Raw genomic sequence first — 15,625 nt, 5'->3', positions numbered from 1 at the left:
CTCTCCAAACTTAACCGTCTTTGTTCAGAATTTAGTTGACTGCTTCTATAGATAAGGCAGAGCGTTCTTAGCTTAGCGTTATAGCCCATAAGCCAGAACTTGAACTTAAAAGAATAAGGTAAATTTAGAAAAATATTTGATCAAAACACCCAGTTATTGCAACAATATTTCATTACCCAAAAACAAAGACAGCGGCAGTGATGATTTAATAAATTATCTGTACAGTGAGCTAACCCAATTCAAAATTTAATCTTTATGCGCATAAACAAAATTTAAAAATTTAAAATCATGGCCTCTCTAAATCTGCAGATCGAACTGATCCTTCTCCACAACTGTGAACCCTTAACGATCTCTCTCTCTCTCTACTCATTATTCTTCTAAACGAGCTCAGCCGAGAACTTGATTGCTCCTCTGTCAGCGGCGGAGCTGTCGGCTGAACTCCCTGAGACCTCTCTCTGCTTATCGTCCTTCTAAAGGAGCTAATCATAGAGCTGGATTGCTCCTCTGCCAACGGCGGAGCCGTTGGAACCTCGCCATTCTCGGCCGACGGAACTATCGGCTCCACCGCTGTTCGGCAGACAGGACAGGTTGTATTGGAAAAAAGCCACATATCGATGCACCCCACATGGAATACGTGCTTGCAATTGGGGAGAATCCTGACAGTGGCTTTCTCTTCGATGTTGCTCAAGCAAATCGAGCACTCTACAATTTCGCCTTGATGATCGGCTTGCTTGTGGATAGATTCCGGCAGAACTCTAGCTATAAAGACAGGGTCCAGGCCGGCCTTTGGCAGCGGCGCCGCCGTGTGATTCTCTCGATCGACTCGTGAAATCTGCTGGTCGAGACTAATTAATCTGGCTTCTCGTCGGCGCCGTCGGAGATATCTGAGGTAAAAGTGGAGGAAGAGGATGAACATAACCACGACGAATAGACTGAAAATTGCAGAGACCATGATCTTATGGCGGGCTCCGTACTTCCGGAAAGTACGATAATCGTGGTCGGAACCCATGATTGAATCAACTGGGGAGCTGTAAGAACGGTTAGTGTTTTGGTTTTAATTGCACACAGAAATATATATTTTAGAACTTGGAAAATCTTTGAAATTGAATTACAAAAGGGAAAATTCATTATTATTATTATTATTTCTTTGGAAAAATATGACTTCTAGTCTTTCATAGTTGTTTCCAATATTTGACTTTATTAATTTTTAATAAAGATATTAAATTTTGTACAAAATTGTTCTGGTCCCTCCCTTGCTATTTATTCAAGAATTTAATTATTTATTTATGTTTGTCACGCAACTACTAATAACGTGTATACTTGTATAACTGTACATTTGTTGATTACATAAATGAATTAAAATTAGACAGAGAAAGAAACGAATTAATTCATTAAAATCTATTTCATAATTAAAATATTAAATTAAACTAAACCATTTATTTAGAACCCATTAAACGGTTATTTTTGCTAAAAATGCAAAAATAATTTAGAGACAACGATACACCCATATTTTTAGAATTTTATAAATTATTATTAATGCCTTAAGTTCGAAACAAATATTATATATGCATAATTTAATTATTTAAAAAAATCAGGAGACTATAAAGTACCGTATATTATAAAATGTTATAAATTTCCATTAATGTCTTAAGTTCAAAATGTTATAACTTACTGTACTAAAGTTTAATAGACATGAGTGCATTTAAATAAGAGTAATAATTTTTTTTTAAAAAAAATATATTGTTAGTTATAATAATAAAATTAATTCAAAATTGAGGGGCGGAAAATATGTTTGGTATTATTAGCGACAGGTCGGAAAATAAAATGGCCAGCCCTAAGCAAAATGTTGACTTTTAAGCATCGTTGGAAATTGGGAACTTAATTAGAAAACGGAATGGAAGAGAGATTTCAAACTCCGTGATGGAATCGGAAGAAAAAACAAAGAAATTGATGCCTCCGTTCATTAATTAAAGATGGAGACGATGTGGGGCGACAAGATTTGCGTAATGTACAGATGTCGCAAAGGAGTGGCCGGGAAATACCAATTTTGTTACCATTCTGCTTAGCTCAATAATTCATTCTACGGTTGGTTCAATTTGGACAATTCCTATCTGAAATTTTCATTCATTCATCTCTTTCTTCACTCCCTTTTCTTTTTTTTCATTTCGATTTTCGATCAAAGCGTTGGTTCCCATGTCGCTGTAGGAGGAAGCCACCAACCAGTTAATGAGCACCGTATGATCTTCGTTCTTACGAGCTGTTGCGTTGGTTGAGCCTCTGATTGAGGGCAGGAAGATTTGTTTAAGGGTTTTCATTTTTTGTTGGGTTTTAAAAACTATTTTGGGAGAAAAAAAAGGGTGGTGATGGGCCATGACTAATCCACATTGCAACAACCACTTTTATTCTCTCAGGGATTGCCTTCATCTTTACTACTACGACTTCAGAAAGCTGGACCAGTTGTCTACTTCCTTCTCTTTCAAAATTGGAGTGCCTATCCTTATGCATTAGACCAGGTTTAGAACGGTTTCTTCATTGATTCCCTCTCCACCCTTTTCTCGGTATATCTATTCTTCACCTGCATTTCTTTCCGTTTACTATTACCCCCGTTTCTGTGTTGCTGTTTTGAGACATGGGATTTTGAAATTGGTAAGAAATAGTAGATCTGGAACACTTAGAAGCGTGTTCATGCTGAAATTCCTTATGTTCTGTGATTCTTTTTTGGGATTTCCCATCTCTTCTCTGGTGATGATGATGTCTGTGATTATGGAACATATAATCTTCTTTTCAATGAAATGGCGTGATCTTGAGCCACTGTTTTCATAAACTAGTTGCTATGATCTGAGATTGTTGATTTTGAAATGTGGTATAATTGATTGGCAGATGTTCATTGAGTACCATCTTATCTTAGTTTCTTTCCTGTGTTGTTAATTTCAAGTTCAATTCAATGTGTTTCTGTGGATCTGTATTGGAAGTTTCTTTTGCGTAAACCCAGTAATTCTATGGTCAGATAAGAATAACTTAAGGGGAGACCTAATACTGAAATATTATTGAAGCAGACTAGGGTTAGCCAACGCTTGCTTATTAATGATATTAATGGCGTTTGACTAACGTGAAATTGTTTCTAGGTTGTATAGCGAGCATGGGTTCTGGAGACTGGTTTAAGACAGTAATTCGCTTAAGGAAAGTAAAAACCAGCAGTTCAAAACATGCTAAGGTATGGGAATGCAATTTCTTTTGGTTTTTGGTACAAACTATGGTCCTTGGCTCCTCAGTAAGAAAAGGAGGGGAAATAAAATGGAGAAGTTTCAATCTTCTCTTCATCAGTTCTTATTAGTTTTCTACTCTGATATGGAAATCATCATCTCAGGAGAAATCAAATGCTTTGAAATCGAATAATCTGGAAAAAGATTCCTCGAAGGTTAAAAAGAGTGGTACCAATGGGAGCAACAAGTCTATTGGGATGCCAATTGAAGACGTTGCTGCAGTTCGGATTCAGACTGCATATCGAGCTTATCGTGTGAGTTCCTATTTCTATACGACCTTCTTCCCTCTGAAATATATGCTTCATGATGAGTTTATTGATGTCACAAGCCCCTTTTGTTGCTTACCCATCTGCTCTTTACACATGATATTTATCATACTCTATTTCGTAACCAGGATTGATAAGACATTCTAACTTTTAGGTACTCATATAGTGGCAGCATTTTGTTATTCTTATGTGCACGTAGCTGTTAATGTTGCTATATTTTTCACCTATTATAGGCCAGGAAAATTTTACGTCGCTTGAAAGGAGCTGTGAGACTGCAGAATCTGACTCAAGGCCACTCTGTTAGAAGGCATGCTACATCTACAATAAGTTATCTTCATTCATGGAGCAATATACAGGCTCAAATTAGGGCTCGTCGAATCTGTATGGTGACTGAAGGACGCCTCAAACAAAAGAGATTGGAGAATCAACGAAAACTTGAGACTAAACTTCATGATATTGAGGTCAGTCCATTGCTTCTCCTGTGTGCTAAGTTCTCCTCATGGTTACTAAAGTCTTGGTAACCCAAACATCTGACTCTGTTTTGTGATTCTTGTTTCCTTCATGTTATTTCTGCTGCTTAGTTGTAAGAGATTGAGGGTCTATCAAGTTCAATCGTTTATAAAGTAATCAAAAGTTTAGAAATATACCAATTATGAAGCTTGAATGTTACTTTTTTTTAGGCATATCAGTCCTGTTAAGCAGTAGTTTGAATGGACTGCAGGTAGAGTGGTGTGGCGGTGCAGACACCATGGAGGAGATTCTTTCAAGGGTACACGAGAGAGAAGAAGCAGCTGTTAAGCGTGAACGTGCTATGGCATATGCATTCTCACATCAGGTATGCCAATCACTCAAAACGTGAACTATTTTATACATCATGATGCCCCTCATCTCCATTGGTCATTTCACAAATCCTCTAAAACTTTCAGTGGAGAGCAAACTCCAGTGAGATGTATGGACTGGGTAAAGATGAACTTGGTAAAGCTGATTGGGGTTGGAGCTGGAAAGAACGATGGATTGCTGCTCGTCCATGGGAGAGCCGCGTACCATCTAAGTTCGTTACTCCAAAGAAATCGACAATGAGACAATCAAGCAAAGCCAGTAAGAAAAGCTCTCCATCCCCAAAAGCAAGAGTTTTGGTTAAACCTCCTTCCCCGAATGGAAAATCAACTCCAAAGGCTCGAAGGTTGTCGTATCCAGCAACCGAGAAAACCGATAAACTGGCTACAGAAGAAAAGGGCATCAAGAAAAGCGTTAAAGATGATGAAGCAAACACTAAGAAAGAAGAAACAACGTCCTAATCGATGCCATTTATAGAATGCAAAAGGTGTTCATATTTTCATGGAAGAAAGTGAATAAAGATGTAGAAGCCATTTGTTTTCTGTATGTCATTTGATGATGTTCATTGATGGAGTGGTGTGAGGTAATGTATTATTGGCATGCAGACTGACCCCATGTCATTATTTTCTTACATTTTCTTTCCTGTTTCTTGTTATGTATATTTGAAAGAAAAAGAAAACAGTGAGTATTACATAAGTTATAATGTATATGAACAGTGTTCATGATTTTGAAATTGTGTAATCTAATCTCCAATAATATGTGGGTTTTACGAGAAACAACATAAACAACTTCAAATCTTAAAGATTCCTTACATTCCAACACCTGCCGTCCTCCTTAGCGACTCATGTTCGTGCAGATAGAATATCCATGGAAGGTACTTCAACGTGTCACGTTGACAGTGGCGAGTTTTAAAGTCATTTTAGTACACAGTTATAATAAACTTCTCTCGAGCGAGAAGTAACGCTTGTGAGTTTCGTAGTTCATTCTTCCAATCCCAGCGCCCAGAACCAAACTCCTTTTCGTTCCAACCAATGCCTAATGCTTGCTAAAAGCCCCACCAGCTATTGTTGGTAATGAAACGGGCTGACTCATTTATTGATGAAGAAATCGGTGAGGCTTTAAATTCATGATTTCTATATTGAGAAGGCTATCGAAACCATCCCTCTACATTACACAGATCCCAAAACTCATGGAATCTTCGTCGGACTCTTCTGGGTGCTCAAGAAGGCTAGTCGCTTTGGCACAGCAACTCCGCCTTTACAAGCCGCCACCATTGTTGGATGACATAGATGAGCCAAGCAGTGAGGAGAGTAATGGAAAGGTTGTTTCTCAAGTGGGTTTCCCGGAATCGGCCACCCCAATTTCCCGAGACCCAGAGAGATTCAGACCCAAGAAAGCGGCAGTGTTGATCTGCCTTTTTGAAGGGAAGGATGGCGATCTTCGGGTCATTCTCACCAAGCGATCGTCGAGGTTGTCTACTCACTCGGGTCAGTGCAGTTCGATTGAATCGAAGAGATAAAATTAACCTGGGAAAGAGAACACAAAAGGGAGAATTTGAATTTGAATTTTTTCTTCTCCGAAAATGGAAAAGGATTCGTACCTCTATTTGACTATATATATCAAATCAATCTGAACCCTGTTTCAATTTAGCTTTATTAGGCGTTAAGTGATCAATTGGGGGCGAACTTGACTGCAGGTGAAATTGCATTGCCTGGAGGAAAAGCAGAGGAAGGAGATGAAGACGATGGGGCGACTGCGACGAGAGAAGCGGAGGAGGAAATTGGTTTGGATCCTTCGCTTGTAAATGTTGTTTCTGTTCTTGAGCCATTCTTGTCTAAGGTTTGTGCTCTCGCTCCCCCACAAAATTTCTGGATTTGCGATGATAAGTATTCGATCCATCATTGAAACTCCCTACTAGGGTGGAGAACGGACTCATTTCTGATCATAGGAAACAATAGGTTAATATTTTAAGATCAAATTAACCAATGAGGATGTAGGGCATGACCGAAGGTTTATGCTGGTAAATTAGGGTTTTCTGATTATCAGAGTTTGGTTTCATGGGAACTCCAAGATGTTTCCTTTTTCTTATTGAGGCACTAAGTCGTAGAGACTAGAATTTTGTTTCATTCAGTTTCAAATGCTTTCTTTGAATAGGTACCCTATATTTTGGACTATAAGAACACTCCTAGTTTTGAGTGCAGCAAGAAGCATTTGCTGATGATCTCTTCTGTTTTCTTTGCAGCATCTCCTAAGAGTGGTTCCTGTTATAGGCATTATGACTGACAGAAATGCATTCATTCCCAGACCAAACCCTGCTGAAGTGGAAGAAGTATTTGACGCTCCACTTGATATGTTCATTAAGGTTATTGTCTCTGTTTGGTGGAGAATTAAAGAAAATATAACTATTTTCTGTTCTTGATCTTGAACCCTTCAATGTTAATGTTGTCTTCAAACATTTGATGCAGGATGAAAATCGGAGATCAGAGGAAAGAGAGTGGATGGGATGCAAATACCTTGTTCATTTCTTTGACTATGAAACCGAGAACAAGAAGTATGTGATATGGGGTTTAACTGCTGGGATCTTGATAAGGGCTGCATCAATAGTACTCCAGAGTTCACCACCTTTTCTGGAGCAAAACCCTATCTTCAAGGTTCCAAGGGTTGTAGCCAAAGATACAATTATGTCTTAAATTTGAGATTTTATTGTTCAACTGTACTATCGAAGTCGGACCTCAACTGAAATAAGATTTTGATGTTAATGTTTGATATGAATAAAAGGTAGAAGATTCCAAAGATTATTGCACTCATTTGGATGCTTTTCAACTAGGAACCAAGAATAAAATTTCAGAATAGAGGAAGCCAGCAGTATCATGTGCTGAGAAAGTTACCTTTGAGACTGAATGCTCACTGCTACCCTACATATGCCATCAATGGACATATATTCTTCGACTTGACCTTTTCTTGAGGCCAATACATAGACTGACATTCGTCTTACTGATGAATTGAAACGGAAACACTCGAATGATTGATAGGGTGCATGAAGTTCTAGATAATAGAATTGGACGACCTCGTTTTACAGCAGTAGAGATCGTAGATTTCTCCAGATAAATAAGAATTACCCTTGTATTGGATATCTTTAAAATTCTTCTCATATTTAATGGAGAAGGGAAACACTTCAATAAGCACTTACAAAAAGAGTTGCAGAGACAAGGCCATTTGTATAACCTTTCTCAGCTAAATACCTCATAAAATTTCTCAATGACAAGTAAACCAGAATCAATAGATTCCAATGGATCCTTTCTAAGACGATGTCTTAAGCAGTTGGGAATGACAGTAGCTATATCCTCAGCACCAACTTTATCCCTTCCCTTTAGAGCTGCAAGAGCCTTTGCAGCTCTATTTGTCACAATGTCTCCTCTCAATCCATCGACGTTCAACTCGGCACAAACCTTGGAGATTTTCACCTTCAGATCATGATCTATCTGCACAGAGGAAAGTGAAGTTCTAGCCGATGAAATTTGTTGCTGTAACTTTTCTTGCTCTGCGTTGTAAGATTCACGGAACTCTTTGGGATTCTGGTCAAACCGGGCCCTCTCCTCTACAATTTTCACTCTCAACTCTGCATCCCTTACAGTACCTACTTGCGCATGCATTCCGAACCGATCGAGCAGCTGTGGCCTAAGCTCCCCTTCTTCTGGATTTCCTGAACCAATTAAGATGAATCGAGCGGGATGGGAAATGGATATACCTTCTCTTTCAACTGTGTTCCAACCAGAAGCAGCAGAATCTAGTAGGACATCAACCAAATGGTCATCCAAAAGATTTACCTCATCTACATAGAGAATACCTCTGTTCGCTTTGGCAAGAAGGCCAGGCTCAAATGCTTTCACACCTTCAGTAAGTGCCTTTTCAATGTCAATAGTCCCACAAACCCTGTCTTCAGTAGCACCCAATGGCAGATCAACCATATTGATTTTGGTCATCACCACTGAAAGTTCCTCTCCTTTCCCCAGACTTTCCCTCACTTCAATACCCATTGATTCAGGGTCCTCAGGATCAGAATTGTAGGGATCCCCAAATACAACTCTGATTTCAGGGAGCAAATCAACCATGGACCTAACAGTGGTGGATTTTCCTGTTCCTCTATCACCCATTATCATGACGCCTCCTATTTTCGGGTCAATAACGTTCAGAAGAAGGCATAGTTTCATCTCATCCTGCCCAACTATAGCAGCAAATGGATAAACAGGCCTCTGACTCTCTTTTGAGAGATTCGCAGCCTGAAAAATTACGAATACATTATTTACTCATCTAATCTTGAAACAACCACAATGATTTCTACATTCATTTTCTCACCACTAAATTTTTTGCCTTCTTTATTCCTTCTAAAGAAAGTATTAAAGAACTGTTTAAACTAAGATCCTTCAAGTTCATTGACCAGCAAAGATATTGTAGGAGTAAAGACCTTAACAAACATTTTCCCCGACTATAAGCAAAGTTCAAGAAACTGTAAAGCCAGTCGGAAAGTCTTAAAATGGCATATCATCAATTCTATTTGGTTTACAGTTAGTTTACTAGAGCCAGACGGCATCCCATATCCATTGTTGGGGTGCAACATACCTGCTCGACAGTGTTTATTTCAGCCGCCACATTACATTGAACCAGAGGCCTTTCCTTCTTCCCCTGAATCCTAATACTCCCAAAAGACTTCTTCCCATTGCCATGAGCTGCAAAATTACCATTTGCTTACACAAAAAAGGTTCGATGAAAATTGCTGAAACTCAAGATTTGCATCACCAGAATTTCAAAAATATTAGGCTTCAAGAGACGAGTAAAAGAAACTAAGAATGAGTTCGGAGCCATCAAAGACGCAGTGAAAGACGACAATAAGCAAAGAATAAAGTAAAGGGGAAATTGATTCCATGGAAATGTACCTGGGGTTAGGGATAGAAGAGGGACGAAATGCGTGGGGGAGGGAGAAGAGAGTGATCGAGAAGCCAAGATCGCGGTTGAGGAAGATCTTCCGAGAGCGAACGCCATGGGCGAGTTCTAGCGTGGGTGCGAATCGCCGGTGATTCGTTCCCAACTTCGATAACGGTTTGTTAGGTTGCGAATAAGAGAGGATAGATTTCAGTCCAAAGTTCTCTCCCTTCCAAGCCGACTCCGAAGTCACTACCTTTAGATCATTCTTCATTTTTCTTTAAAAAAAAAAAAAATATTGAAAATATGTTTACACGGTTTATATTTCATAAAAATGATCATTATTATTTAATCAAATTTTGAGTTTTAAAATTTATTAAAAATATGTAACTAAAATAACTTTTTTTAACAGAAAAGAAGACATTTTGAAATAAATTTTCTATCCAATATCAACATTTCCTTTTCTCTACAAAGCTTCCAGCCACGGCATTAGTTTTTGTTTTAAATGCAACTCAGGATGGACAAACTCTTGACCTAAAAACATGTATACAAAATTGAGATTCTCCATTGACCAATAGGAGCAAAAATAAATAAATAAATAAATCAAAAATTAGGCCAACTATATGTGAATGATATATTGTAATATTTTAAAGCATAAGAATTGGATTAGGAAGAGGTAGGGGCAGGGTGAATAAAGGTGGTACTAAATCCATGCAAGAGGGCAAGCCGTAAATTCTTTTTAAGTTCAACCAATGAAATCATTAGGGAAATAAAAAGGAATTATGATTAGATTAAGACAAGATGGTGTTTAGCAGCTATAAAAACCGGCAATATCTCTACTCTACACGTCGCTTCAAACTATTTCCTCAAATACAACAAAAAAATGGCCAAGTTTATGTTTTGGGTCTGCCTCATCGTCTTGGCCGCACACTCTTTTGCAGGCTCTCAATCTCGACGGCTTTTTGGTTTACACTCAGAGCCGAACTTTCCGGCTAACTCATACCGGCCAGCGCTGTTGGGTTCCAAAGACAACTTCCACATTGGGTTGGTTGCCGTCCAAGGCTCAGAAGGCATTCATCAACGTGAAGTGGCGCGTCGGTCGCCGGGAGGCCCTGATCCCCACCACCACTAGGACGTGGCGTTTGAAGCCGGAGAAAGCTGAGAGTTGCGGTTTAAGCATGTACTAAAAGAGTTTTGAGAAAGACAACAGCCACCATCAATCAATAATTTGTACGGTTCTCGACAATAATGGAAAGTTTATTTTTTTTTTTACGTGATACGAATGTGTTAGGAATCATGACTCTTGCAATCATATAATGTTGTCCACTTTGAGTATAACACTTTGAGCACGACTCGTATGACTTTGCTTTGGACTTCCTCAAAATGTCTTATACTAATGAATATGTATCCCTTTCTTATAAATTCACGATCGTCCTCTAAATTAGCGAACGTGGAACTCCCTCCCAACGGAATGTATTGTGCGCACCCATTTTCCCTTATTTTTAACATCATAAGAACAGCAAACGACAAAAGCAATTGATGATCCAATATGTATGGTCTATAAAAGAGTACGTTGAGATACTCATTTTGGTAGCACTTTAAAACAAGGCAGTCAAATATGATATCACACCCACCTCTAGGCGTTTGCTTCATTATAAAAAGGTGTTAAAGCAGCCGCCACTGAGTTGAAAATTAATACAGAAACGATGAATGCATAGCACCATACAAGGAAGAAGACAAGCCGCCTTCTTGGCTTTGTGGTTAGTCAAGATTTTGAATCAATTTCTTTCAAATCAACTTTTTGTGTCTATTATGACCAAAATGATCAGATTTTGAAGAATCAAATAAGATAATGGAAGTGTGTCGTGTAGTTTAAAAGGGTTATGAGTCCAAAGATTTGCATGGAAAGTGTTCTAAGTTGAGTAGGTTTTCCATATTAAAAAATAGAAAACAAAAATAAAATCATTCTAATATTGCATGGAATTAGGTGACGTAGCAAATATGGAATGATTTGCCCTTAGTGCTATGACCTAGCAATTTAGGTGACATAATAAAGTTGTTTCATGTTATAATTTCAACCTAAGTTCTAGATGACATAGCAATTTAGGTGACATAATACTCGATGTCTTGTGCATTATGTACGTTCTCGTATATTGTATACAAGTTTTATGCATCATTTACACTTCAATGAAGTTGAGTCTCTCGTGCTCGAACATATGAATCTCATGTGTCAGTGTTGTCGTGAACTATCGGTAAATTATGTGTGCATTGATAATGATAGCAAGAGATTATAATCATTAGTTTGAGAAAAATAACGGCTGTATTTGGTTTCAGCCTTCAAATTTAGGTCATCCAAAGAAAACAGAACAAAAACTCATAGATTGTATTTTCAACTTGCTCCACATTAGCCACAGATCTCTCTGTGTCGGAACCGTTGAAATCAGAGCCACGGTGCTGACAAACAAGTTGGGACTTCTAAAAGAATCCACCGTTTGCCAACTGCCTGCCTTTTTTCTACACGATGACAAATGGAGTTCACTTAAGAAACTCACAATTGTTCCAACGCCCATAGTTTCAAGCTTTCCCCATTCTCTAATAATTCTGTAATAACATCTCCAGAACCCACAAAAATCGGATCTTTTAACCTCTGATTTTCGTTTCGTATGGAATCTGCTAATTCAATTGCCTCTGCACCTCATCCCACTTCAATTCTACTGCCAGTGGCTCACAATGCCCCAAGCGGCACGGCGGGTAGTCGTCTCGCTCGGCGCCTCGTCGAGATCGGAGTCAAAGATGTGTTCTTTGTTCCTGGGGATTTCAATCTGACCCTTTTGGATCACTTGATCTCTGACCCTCAACTCAACTTAATCGGCTGCTGCAATGAACTCAACGCTGGCTACGCTGCTGATGGCTATGCTCGAGCCAAGGGCGTGGGTGCATGTGTGGTCACTTTCACCGTTGGTGGGCTTAGCGTGTTGAACGCTATTGCTGGTGCATACAGTGAAAATTTGCCTGTGATTTGCATTGTGGGTGGCCCAAATTCCAACGATTATGGCACTAACAGGATCTTGCATCATACCATTGGGCTTCCTGATTTCACCCAAGAGCTTCAATGCTTCCAAACAGTCACCTGTTATCAGGTAACTTTCAGATTCAAGGATGTTAATTGAAAATATGGTTAATGGGGTTTTTTCAATTTGGTTTATGAAGAGGTAATGTGGCAGGCGATTGTGAATGATTTGAGTGATGCGCATGAGTTGATAGACACTGCGATTTCAACTGCTTTAAAGGAGAGCAAACCAGTTTACATCAACATAAGTTGCAATCTTCCTGGAGTCCCTCATCCTACTTTTACTGCAGATCCAGTTCCCTTCTTTCTTGCTCCAAAGTATGACAATTTTTCTTCAATTATCGTCCCTTCCCTTTGAATGTGCCATATCAAACCTAATCATTTGTTATAGTTTGATGGTTAACGTTACTTGAGTTGAATGTCATATTTCTAGAGTAAGCAACCAATGGGGGTTGGAAGCAGCAGTTGAAGCAACTGCAAATTTTCTCAACAACGCAGTGAAGCCGGTGATTGTTGGCGGTCCCAAGCTAAGAGTGGCAAAGGCACAACGGGCGTTTGTCGAGCTGGCCGATGCAAGCGGATATCCGATCGCCCTTATGCCGTCCGGGAAAGGGTTGGTGCCGGAGCACCATCCACAGTTTATTGGGACATATTGGGGTGCTGTGAGCACCAGTTTTTGTGGGGAGATAGTTGAATCAGCCGATGCTTATGTGTTTGTTGGCCCTGTTTTCAATGATTACAGCTCTGTTGGGTACTCTCTACTTGTGAAAAAAGAGAAGGCTGTGATTGTGAATGTGAACCGTGTGACCATCGGTAATGGCCCATCCTTTGGCTGCGTTTTCATGGCTGATTTTCTAAATGCATTGGCCAAAAGATTGAAGAAAAACCCCACTGTTCTTGAGAATCATCGCCGAATATATGTTCCTCCTTGTATCTGTCACGACCCGAAAAAAAACATAATCCTTAAGCCGTGACTAACATTGTATGACATCTAATGTATAAACGAGAATTTCAAGGAAGTCATTTGTTTCAAAGAAAAACGTATCTTTATTAAAAGGACATAAGTGCCCAGGTAAAAACAAGAAAAGAAACATTAAGGTCAAAGTGAACTATTCAATATACTAGACTGACGCCCCGGGACACGCTTCCTCTGTGACAACCCACATCGATCGACGCGCCCTCTCTTGACTCGACGCCTCACGTACCTGAAAAAAATAAAGGTATAACAGGAATGAGTATAAAAATTATACTCAGTAAGCCACCTACTTGTAGGCTCTTATCGCACCCTAAACTTAGCAGACGATCACGGACTTTCCTTTGGCTCTAGAACAACTGAATCTGGCCTTACCTCATTAGGGCTTACTCTCTTGGAACTTATCCCTTTGGACTTCTTTGGTTCTTAGACCTTTTATTTAAACCCATAGAGTTCCTTTTATGCTAACCTGTGTTGGACTGGTGCCTTACGAGTGGCTACCTCGGCATGGGTATGAGATTATCTGGGGTCTTGCCTAGGAAGTGAGCTGCAACCCCCTAGACCCATGATAATCCCCCTGTATTTGGGAGGGCTACCTCCCCTATTCCATCCAGCTAAACGGTCAATTACGACGTGGGTATCCCGTTTCCCATACTAAACGGCTATCGAGCAATCGAGTCCTGATCAGGAACCCGCTGGTCCCCCACGAAGCTATATCACCATCCACACACAAGTAGCCTAAGGGTACTCTAAGGATGTTTCATGTGCCGTGATGGTCTGTTAAACTAATAGGAAAAGGTTATGTCTATCCCTTGATGGCTTGTCGCTCTAACCATAGTCTACTAGTCTTATTCATAAAGGTGGCCATGAAAATAACCGAGTACGTACATAACTATTATCCAAAAACCTCAAACACATTTCATGCAAAGTAATCATACAAGCTCGACGGGGTGATAACATCCATCAACTCCCGGAGCACAGAGTTCGCAATTTTCCCATCCTCCATTCAGCAAAAAGATATACATATGCATGAAATAAAATGGGAACTAAAAGCATATAAGCAGTATCCAAGTAACGCTCATAACAAATCACAGCATACATCTTACTTTCAATAATCTATTCCTCCAAGAACATTACGGAAAGCTACAACCTAAGGTAATTCAAACTAGCATGCATGCATCCCAAGCGGTTCCTACAAGTATTACTTCCTAAATTCCGTGTGGCGACTTACTTGGATGCTACGTGCCCTTACGCAGCGTTTCCACACACTTGGCGTATCGAGAGGGGGTGATTTTTCCTCAATAAGGTCCTATTTCATACAAACAAATGGAGTTAGGATATGAATCAGGGGGAAACTAGGGAAAACAGAAGTCGTTCGGGCCAAAAATCAGCTTACACGCGCCTCCACGCGCCAGTCACACGCCGGGGAGCAGCCACTCGCAGATCCCACGCGCGAGTGTCACGCGCCCAGAGATTTTTGCAGTCGCAGGTCCGGGTCGCGTAGCCAGAGACGCGTGTTGCAGGAGAGCTGGAGCCGCGTTTTCCCAGGCGGCGCTCGACGCGTGTCCGGGGGCGATTGGCGCACGCGGCCCTCTAGCTGGTTGCCACGTGGTACGCCGGCGGTTTTCTCCCTCCTCCTAGCAGAGAATCAAAGTTTTCCGGTTAGTTTCCGAGGTACTCTCCATTTTCTGTTTTTCGATTCTCAATCCAAACAGAAATGGTTTCTTCAACAACGATTTAGATCATCTATCTACCTACGTGCTAGTATTTCTTTCTTGATTTTGTTTAGTCATAAGGTGAGTTATGAGCGTCGGAAAGAGTCCGGTCAAATCCTTACCGTTCTTGGGTAGTCTCTCCGATCTCGTCGTTTCGTCCGTTTTCCTCACCAAGATCAGCGGCGAATCTTCCCTAGAAGAAGGTAGTAGACTTAATCATTCTACTCCTCAACAAAGATCCCAGATCTGGAAGGTATAGTTCGAAATCTTACCTTGGGTTTTTTTTTTGTTTCTGATCTTGAGGGAAGAGGAGGAAATCTCCACACGAGTTCTTACTTCACTCCAAGAAGGGCTCCAGAGTACAGGTCTTAGTAGGGAATGGATCCTATAGGCGACTCTCCGACGAAAACTCCGGCAAATCCGTTCTCTCTCTCTCAAACCTTCTCTCAGTCCTTCTCTCTCACTCTTCTTCTTTTGCAGGAACTCTGAGGAGGACGCTCAAGACCCCTATAATGGGCTGAGGGGTAAAATGTCCTTTTTTGCCCCTCGGCCGTTTTTTTTTTTTTTTTTTTTTTTTTTTT

The 15,625-nt window shown here is 40.1% G+C and overlaps 5 protein-coding genes and 1 long non-coding RNA gene across 10 annotated transcripts in view; 3 read left to right on the top strand and 3 right to left on the bottom strand.

Annotated features, from left to right (window-relative positions):
• Positions 1–135: 135 nt before the first annotated feature.
• Positions 136–1,057, bottom strand: LOC111433577 (E3 ubiquitin-protein ligase ATL41-like). Its single transcript, XM_023070652.1, has one exon. It carries the CDS (start codon positions 1,007–1,009, stop codon positions 287–289), a length of 723 nt encoding a protein of 240 aa, XP_022926420.1. The 5' UTR covers positions 1,010–1,057; the 3' UTR covers positions 136–286.
• An 859-nt stretch (positions 1,058–1,916) lies between these two features.
• Positions 1,917–5,101, top strand: LOC111433576 (protein IQ-DOMAIN 1). Of its 4 annotated transcripts, XM_023070651.1 has the most exons (8): positions 1,917–2,085; positions 2,206–2,235; positions 2,412–2,558; positions 3,126–3,214; positions 3,368–3,517; positions 3,763–3,990; positions 4,251–4,364; positions 4,456–5,101. In XM_023070651.1, exons 4-8 carry the CDS (start codon positions 3,140–3,142, stop codon positions 4,825–4,827), a joined length of 939 nt encoding a protein of 312 aa, XP_022926419.1. In that variant the 5' UTR covers positions 1,917–2,085; positions 2,206–2,235; positions 2,412–2,558; positions 3,126–3,139; the 3' UTR covers positions 4,828–5,101. The 4 variants fall into 4 exon arrangements, with proteins under 4 accessions (XP_022926419.1, XP_022926415.1, XP_022926418.1 ...); XM_023070647.1 differs by having other exon boundaries at positions 2,206–2,558; XM_023070650.1 differs by lacking the exon at positions 1,917–2,085 and having other exon boundaries at positions 2,112–2,235; positions 2,412–2,513.
• Positions 5,102–5,216: 115 nt separating this feature from the next.
• LOC111433578 (nudix hydrolase 15, mitochondrial-like) lies at positions 5,217–7,636 on the top strand. The gene is given in 6 exon segments (XM_023070653.1): positions 5,217–5,853; positions 6,063–6,205; positions 6,609–6,728; positions 6,832–7,017; positions 7,145–7,192; positions 7,194–7,636. Coding segments are annotated over 6 exon segments (996 nt in total). The 5' UTR covers positions 5,217–5,492; the 3' UTR covers positions 7,332–7,636.
• On the bottom strand, positions 7,466–9,515 carry LOC111433575 (magnesium-chelatase subunit ChlI, chloroplastic). 2 transcript variants are annotated; one of them, XM_023070646.1, is made up of 4 exons: positions 9,301–9,515; positions 8,987–9,093; positions 8,214–8,646; positions 7,466–8,069 (listed from the first exon to the last, which is right to left on the bottom strand). In XM_023070646.1, the coding sequence occupies exons 1-4, from the start codon at positions 9,404–9,406 to the stop codon at positions 7,597–7,599; spliced, it is 1,119 nt and encodes a 372-aa protein (XP_022926414.1). In that variant the 5' UTR covers positions 9,407–9,515; the 3' UTR covers positions 7,466–7,596. The 2 variants fall into 2 exon arrangements, with proteins under 2 accessions (XP_022926414.1, XP_022926413.1); XM_023070645.1 differs by having other exon boundaries at positions 7,466–8,646.
• A 2,173-nt stretch (positions 9,516–11,688) lies between these two features.
• Positions 11,689–15,625, top strand: part of LOC111433854 (pyruvate decarboxylase 1-like) — a 5,115-nt gene continuing 1,178 nt past the window's right edge. Inside the window, exons 1-3 of the mRNA XM_023071103.1 lie at positions 11,689–12,426; positions 12,511–12,674; positions 12,790–13,286. Coding sequence (XP_022926871.1) covers positions 11,950–12,426; positions 12,511–12,674; positions 12,790–13,286 — 1,138 coding nt within the window. The 5' untranslated portion in view covers positions 11,689–11,949. The remainder of the gene's footprint in view (positions 12,427–12,510; positions 12,675–12,789; positions 13,287–15,625) is intronic.
• LOC111433855 lies at positions 13,385–15,560 on the bottom strand. The gene is made up of 5 exons (XR_002708869.1): positions 15,317–15,560; positions 15,167–15,237; positions 14,726–14,966; positions 14,561–14,638; positions 13,385–13,561 (listed from the first exon to the last, which is right to left on the bottom strand). It is a non-coding gene; the product is annotated as an uncharacterized LOC111433855 (long non-coding RNA).

The sequence above is a fragment of the Cucurbita moschata genome, unplaced genomic scaffold, assembly GCF_002738365.1.
Source record: "Cucurbita moschata cultivar Rifu unplaced genomic scaffold, Cmos_1.0 Cmo_Scf00043, whole genome shotgun sequence".
NCBI classification, from domain to species: Eukaryota; Viridiplantae; Streptophyta; class Magnoliopsida; order Cucurbitales; family Cucurbitaceae; genus Cucurbita; species Cucurbita moschata.
The sequence above is the reverse complement of the archived record's forward strand: the minus strand, read 5'-3'. Positions and strand labels throughout refer to the sequence as shown.